At 47.4% G+C, this 7,893-nt stretch overlaps 1 protein-coding gene across 1 annotated transcript in view; it reads right to left on the bottom strand.

Moving 5' to 3' along the window:
* Positions 1-34: 34 nt before the first annotated feature.
* LOC105891487 (apoptosis-stimulating of p53 protein 2-like) overlaps positions 35-7,893 on the bottom strand; it is a 52,818-nt gene continuing 44,959 nt past the window's right edge. The window contains 7 exon segments of the mRNA XM_031562156.2: positions 35-274; positions 912-1,111; positions 1,429-1,595; positions 2,449-2,582; positions 2,962-3,099; positions 3,866-4,767; positions 7,565-7,893. The exon segment at positions 7,565-7,893 is cut by the window's right edge and continues 71 nt beyond it. Coding sequence (XP_031418016.1) covers positions 233-274; positions 912-1,111; positions 1,429-1,595; positions 2,449-2,582; positions 2,962-3,099; positions 3,866-4,767; positions 7,565-7,893 — 1,912 coding nt within the window. The 3' untranslated portion in view covers positions 35-232.

Here is a 7,893-nt window from a genome sequence, read left to right as displayed (position 1 = left end):
AAACTCTTTTGATCAGTCTGCTGAATGGCTCAAGTCCAGTGAGTAACGTGTAGTTCAGGCTGTTCTCCGTCCACAGACACGCCTGTTTATGTCACACTTTCATCAACTGTTCCATCATTCAGCAAAGATTTGCTGTACTGAGACTCTTAGTGTTCTGCTGAACTGTGTGTGTGTGTAAATGTATACGTGTGTGTTTGTGTGTAGTATCAGTTTGATAGGCCACATAATATTCTTAAGCCAGGCTTCTCTGTCTGGGTTTGATCCTCAGGTACAGCTGTGAGGGAGAAAGAGAGAGAGATGAGCTCCATTATAAGCAGTGATACTGTAACACAGTAATATCTTCACATTGATATCTATAAGAATAGATATGAATACGCTACAGCAGTGTTTCCCAAACTTTTTACAGTCTCCAGCTATGTACCACCCCACGCCCCATGCTGTCGCCGGCAGGTGCATTTTAGATAGTAGGCCTTCTAGTAGTAGCGGTTGGTGTCTCTCTGGACCGGGGATTAACTCTTTTGAACCATTTATCCATTTCCGTGCAGCAACCGGAATGAGCTCCCGCTTCTCAACACAGGGCATCAGCGAGTGGAATTCTGACGAGGGAGCTAAGGAGTTGTTGCAGCTAGGGAGTTGTGCCTATGTTTTGACTAACCTACCTGTAGCTATTTTCATATTTCGCTGAACACTACAATGTATACATGAGTGTATTTTTGGCATCGCGACTCGGCTATTCAGACTATTTAAGATGTCATGTCTATTTATAGGTCAGTTTTGAAAATGTAATGGGCTGTTTCACTTTAAAAATGCAAATCACATCTACGTTCCTCTGCGTACCTCTGGGGGTACGCGTACCCCAGTTTGGGAAACAATGCTCTACAACAATCACACACACAGACAGACAGACTGACCCCCAGCAGGTTTCGGGGGATGTAGCCCTCCTTGTCCCCACAGCGGGCCCACCACCACTGCGTCTCCTCCTGGTCCTCCCTGCGCAGGATGGTCATGCAGTCCCCCTCCCTGAAGGACAGCTCATCCTCAGCCTCCACCTCATAGTCCCACAGGCCATACACCACCCCTCTGTTCATGATGCCCATCTTCTCCTGAACACCTGTAAAACACATACACACACACACACACACACACACACACACACACACACACACACACACACACACACATGAATACACTCAGGCCATACACCATCCCTCTGTTCATGATGCCCAGCTTCTCCTGAACACCTGTGAAACACACACACTCCTCCATCTCCTCACACACACACAAGCACACACACACACACACACACACACACACACACACACACACTCACATACTGACCGTAGAGGAACTGTGAGCACTGGGCATATCCCTCCTCCATCTCCTCACACACACACAAGCACACACACACACACACACACACACACTGACCGTAGAGGAACTGTGAGCACTGGGCGTATCCCTCCTCCATCTCCTCACACTTGTCGGCAGCTGTCTGCATGTCGCTGTGGGTGACGGCAAACACGGCCGCCCCGGACTCAACCAGGAACTTACACACCTGCACATTATTACAGGAGGCAGCACAGTGCAGAGGGGTCCTGGTCGGGGAGAGGGAGAGAGAGAGAGAGAGAGAGAGAGAGAGAGAGAGAGAGAGAGAGGAAGGGGAAGACAGCAGGAAGAGAAATGGAGAGAAAAGCAGGAGAGAGGGGTGAGGGGGAATGAGAGGGAAAGAGAGAGAGGTAAGTAAAGAAGGAGAGAGAGATAGAACGTAGGAGGGAGAGAACAAAATAGATATGAGATGAAAGATTATTGTCCCAGTACCAGGGGTGTAATGACCATTGGACGTGGAGAAAAACCATCCCCCCACATCTTTGAACATTTATTTTATTTACATTTTTTTACAATTTTAATATTAAAAAGGCATCATTGCAAGTGGTGACAACAAGTGCACACATCAAGCAAACCTCTCCAATAATATCTTCTTTTACCTAAAAAAGCTATATTTCTGTTACAGGATGATCGTCACAACTATCTAACAGTGAGCTATCACAAGTCGCCAGAAAAATATGAATTTAAATAGATCAGTATTTCTCTGGCATCAGTGCTAGTGCAGAACTGGACATATCCATCAGTACTTCTCCGTTTTGAAGCAGGAAGTCTTCAACAAATCAAAAGAGTTCATCACTTTGCATTGACATCGAAATGACAGGCGATATACATTTGTTTACTGTAACGTAATGTTGAATAATAAGCCCTGACAATGATATGACGCCCCCTGTTGGAGCTACTCTGGCCTGTAATTCTTCATGAGTTTGTGGATTCTGTGTGTCTGCTGTTGTTATGAATTGGCATGATTTGTGTGTGGTTATGAATGAAGCAATGCCACACACACTCTAAATGTTGTTGATAACACATCACAAACAGGGCTGATTCTGGGTGTCAGATTCTCACCAGCCATCACTGTCGGCCGCGTTAACGTTGACTCCAAACTGCACCAGGAACTTGACAATTTCAGTGTGGCCTGCACACACAGAGTTGTGGAGGGCAGTGATTCCCTCATCATTGGGCAGGCTGGGGTCATCCACCTAAACACATACACACACGCAGATTAACACATTTTAATAATTTATTTGTCTTCTACAACAAAGTAAAGTCTAAAGTTCAACTAACACACATGTACTGTACATACACACAGACATTATAGTAACTGCAAGATTGGTCCTGGGTCTTCTAAAGACAAAGTACAAACAGGGTGAAGTGCAAACATCAGGTCAACACTGTACAGTGTGCAGTCTAACTTTGTAGATGATCCTCTGCACCAGGTCAACACTGTACACTGTACTGATTTTGTATATGATCCTCTCCACCAAGGTCATATTGTAAAGGGTAAAGTTTATAGTCTCACCTCGTAGATGATCCTCTGAACCAGGTTCATATTGGACAGTGTAAAGTTTATAGTCTCACCTCGTAGATGATCCTCTGCACCAGGTCGTACTCTCCCTCCAGTGAGGCATCCAGCAGCAGAGCCAGGGGGTTGAAGCGCACACGCATGCCGTGATTGATCCGCTCTGAGCCGCTTTTACGCAAGTTAGTTCTCTTACCCTGCAGGCATGGACATAAGACATTCAGGGACATTCAGCAAATGTTATTGTGTTCATGTATGTGTGTTTTTATGTTGTAAGTATAAACATAAAATATATTTATTCAAGATCATGTTGTGAGTTTCTGGATGTATGATTGTTATCAGGGGTGGGTAGTAACGCCTTGTAACACACATGAGTAAAAAAGTAGTTTCATAAAGAAACTGGTTTTCTCAAATTCCTTTAAAACTGAAGGTCTACTTTTTCTCAAGTACATTTTTGAGACAGTAATCTGCTTTTTACTTCACTACATTTGCCATAATACCTTCATTACAACTAGTCTAGTCTTCGTTACAAGGTGCCAGCTGCCCTGAAGATAGAGAAGCACCACCTGACCACGACACAGATGTGATGATGACCGACACAGACCCAGAACAAGAGGCAACTTCCAACCACAATCCCTGGCCACAATTTGTTTTACCAATATCTAAAAAGGATAACAGTTACATGATGGGGTTTCTGTGCCTCTTGAAAAAACTGGGCTCTCCGCTTCTTAAAACTCCTCTTTTAACCTCCACAAGCGTATCAGTGTAGGTATATGTACGTTTATGAATGTTTTGTAAATGTATGTATGTACTGTATGTATACTATGGGTATGAATGGTTCTAAGCATGCATGTGTTTATGTGTACGTATGTATGATCGTCTGTGTGTGTATGTATGTGTGTGTGTACTCTGTGAATGTATATGTGTGTGTATCTAGGCATGTGTGTGTATGTGTTCTTTTACCGGTGGAAGGGTCATTTCTCCAGTGATCTCGGGTGGCTCCATGCTGCTCTCATCTGCCTGTCCCTCCTGCTCAGCCTGAGAGGGATACGGGGGCGGTGGGTATGGGGGGTACTCGTCCATGTACCCTGGGGTGGGGGGGCAGGGCTCTAGGTCCCTGTCCTCCTCCAGAGGGGGGGGCAGGTGAGGGTGCAGTGCCCCCACTGACAAGTCGTCGAGGATGGGGGAGCGTGGAGGCAGAGGAGGGGGTGTCAGTTCCTCTTCGTCCTCCTCCCACTCCTCCTGCCTCTGCTCCTCCTCGACTCCCTCAGGGATGGTGCAGGGGCTCTCCGTGGGACGCCTGTCACGTTCAGTGACCGGGGACACACTCAGACCTGAGCCGTCCTTCATCATCATCATCATCATCATCACGGCTCCATTTCCTCCTCGCCCGTCTTCTGGTGGTGGGACAGAGGATGGCTGGAAGAAGGGTGCCGGTGGGCCCATGACAGCAGTGGTTTCCATGGCAGCCAGCGTGGTCTTCTGGTAGAGGAGTTTCTGGATGTTGGGCCCCGCCGGGCTCTCAGGCTCTGTGATGGAACTCCGCTTCTTCAGGGGTCGCGGGGCGTGGTGGAGCCGTTTCCGTAGCGCCTCTAAGTCGGCATCGCTCTGGTGACGGAATGGCTGTGACAGGAAGGGGAGGAGCTTGGTGGGGCTGAGGGGGCGTGGTGCCCTGTCTGTTTCCTGGGTGGGGGCATCACTGGACGATGATGCGGTTGCCGTGGACGACGACGATGATGACAATGTTGACCCAGCCTGATCGACCTCTGTTTCTGAAGTAACAAGGCGGTCGGAGTGGGATCCATCAAGTGGATTGTGGGATTGCTGCTGCCCCCCAGAGGATGGGAGGACTGGCTTTCCATACACTACATCAAGAAGGGAAGAGGCATGAAGACAAGACAATGAAGCGGGAACAGTGGAGGAGAATCAAACACAACGAGAAATGGAGATAGAGATAGAAATATAACACAGACACAGGCCACACCGTTGACATACATTCTAGCTAAATACATTATTGTTGCATTACTGCATGTCAGTATAATGGTAATAGTTTGGTAATTTACACAACATTAAGACAAACCCTACTTATTTTCCGAAAGAGCAGAGACTCAGAAAGGATTTGCACCGATTATGTGTTCACGTAAATGTGATGTGGCGCTTTTAGGAAAGAGGTGTCTTGTCATGTCTGGCGAAGGATCAAGATCAAAGTGCTTCTTGTCATCCTCAGCTGTGGGTGGTAGTGGCATGAGACACACATGTGCTGGTTCCCCCTGCATATGTAACAAACTCTCCCAAAAATGAATGCAGTGCTAATGCTAGTTAGCATAACTTGTTTTGCTTGGGTCCCCTTCCTGTTAGCAGTCCACTTTAACTTCGTGAATACTTTCACACACAGATGGTCTATTATACATATTGTCACTCTCAGATCAGAACCCAACATGTGACTGGTTGGGAGCAGCTGGTACAGTGGGCGTACAAGGGGCGACAGTGGTACAGTGGTAGAGAAGTCGTTCAGTAATCAGAAGGTTGCTAATTCGATTCCCTGTCGAAGCGTCCTTGAGCAAGACACTGAACCCCTAATTGCAGTGCAGTGTGCCATCAGTGTAAATGTAAAATGTAAAATGTGCATACATTGTACATTGTGTATTCATTGCTTTGGATAAAAGCGTTTGCTAAATGACTAAATGTAAATGTAAATGTACCCACTCCTAATGCTAGCCTGGCTCTGGGAGACGGCTAATCAGTTATTCTAAAACATCAAAGGTTTGCACATCTGCATACCAGCAGCTGGTTCACCTCCTCAGCCTCAGTACAACAGGCTCAGAGCATGTGGCATACAGTGAGGATGATAGCAAAGAGCCCTTCACTGCCTCACTGTCTTTTAAGAATCTCATTAAGATCTGGGCATTTTACACCAGACCAAAACAGTCAAAACATCTTCAGAATGCCTCCCGGATGACCTCGGCATTAGAAGGCACCAAATAGTGAACAACCAACCCAAAATACGCATAAATACACACTCACACACACACACACACAGGACAGCAGAGAAACTAGTACTCTTACAACTATTAACTCTCAGAAGGAAAGGCTGTAATGCCTGTGGATGCAAGTGCTACAGATACACTCTTGGCAATAAAAGGTACTTGGAGGGTTCTGGTGCTGTTATTATGACAGTATCGTTGTTGGGTTGAAATAAATGGTCTCTGTGAGTTTAACAGAGAACTGGTACTGCCACATATTACTAGTCTAGTTTTGTGAGAAGGTGAAATTCCCTCCCCTTATCACTCCATGAGGAGTTTGGCCCTGGTGTGGGGTTGACTCCCCCACCACAATGGTTGTGTCCGGGCTCCCCCACAACAATGGATGAGTCCAAGGACAACTGATTGGACTAATTTAGCCAAGTGGCCAGCATATTTAAAGGGTGCCTGATGAGAGGACTGGGAGAGAGACTTTGCCAAGAGAGGCATTCGACAGCACGGCGACAGAACTTTGGGGAGAAACAGGTGTACTGCTTTCCCTGCCTACCCGTGTGAGGTGAAACAGTACGTGTCTAGATGTGTGGACACTGTTAGCTTTGTTTTGTTCCCTTGTATTGTATGCCTTGTTTTGTGTGCCTTGTCTTAGTGCCTTGTCTGTGTGCCTTGTCCCTGTACCGTGTTTGTGTGCCTTATGTTGTGCTTAGTGTGTGTCAGTTTTTTTTTTGTCTACGGCCAGTTTATGTACTTAGTTTCAGGTTAGTCTCTGTGCCTAGGTTGGGGCCTGGCTTGGGCCTTGAGAAGGTGCCTGTATTTGGGCCTAATCGGCCAAGCAGGTGCCCAGGGTGCAGAGTACTTGAGTACCTGTGAGTACGGCCGATATGTTTTGTTCGGTTTATTTTTGGGCACATGTTTTGAGTTGCCAGAGCCCTTGTGAATAAATATATATATTTTTTATACGAAAGCTACCATCTCCTGTGCTGTGTTTGTCCCCACATCTTCACCAAGTCCAGTCGGTCCCTCACAAGTTTCCAAAGGGAGATTATCACAATCTCTGGAAATATCAGTGAGCTCTAAACATTTTACACCAGACCGACCAGTGGACAGTCAAAACATCTGCAAAAAGCCTCCAGAAATACCTCAGGATCAGAAGGACCACAGTAAAAAGTTCTAGAGGAATGTTTTTGGGATGTGACCAATGCACACATCAAAGGAACTTCACTAGATTTGGTCTGAACCTTTTATTTACCGAGGAGTGCACAGCAACTACTTCTAGTGCTACAAATGAACAACTAAACAACTATTGACTAAACTATCTACTACGACTAAACTACTTCTACCACCACCCCAGACAACAGTTAACTCTGACACAGAGTCACATGCTGCCCTGGACTGCTGCTACGCTAATCTACTACATCAGTGCGGTGACCCCCTTACCTCTGGGCTTCGACCGTGGCAGAGTACCCCCACCTAACTCAGGGTACGCCTTCCATGCGGGGCGCTCTGTTGGGGTGCACACACAAATTGGAGCAGACTCCTTACACAGTAACCAATGCATGATTTGAGATCTGGCCTAGATTTAAGCCAGACCTTAGTTCTTAATCCCAGAACCTTTTACTATTTTAGGTCTCACTCCTGCCCCTAAAACCCTTGATTCTGATTGGACGGCAGCGGTGCCACTCACCTCTGGGGTTCGATCTGGGCAGCGTGCCTCCGCCTGTGTTGTTGTGGCCCTTCCCACCTGGCGTGCTCTGCTGGGTGTACATGGAGTAGATGGAGCTGGCAGCTACGATCGGTGGGCGAGAGAGCGGTGGCGTGTTGTTGGCGTTGACGGCAGGATCCTTCGTCACGGGCGGAAGGGTGTCCGGTGAGAAGGGGTGCACCGTGGCTGCAGGGGTGAGGAGGGGTGCCTCCGGTTTGGGCTTGGGGGGCAGAGGGAGTGGGAGGGTGCGGCCAGATGATGACAGGGGATCGGAACCGGACAGGTGGTTCACGGGACGGGCCTTGCCAGGG

This window comes from Clupea harengus, chromosome 24 (genome assembly GCF_900700415.2).
Source record: "Clupea harengus chromosome 24, Ch_v2.0.2, whole genome shotgun sequence".
In the NCBI taxonomy this organism is placed as follows: Eukaryota; Metazoa; Chordata; class Actinopteri; order Clupeiformes; family Clupeidae; genus Clupea; species Clupea harengus.
The sequence above is the reverse complement of the archived record's forward strand: the minus strand, read 5'-3'. Positions and strand labels throughout refer to the sequence as shown.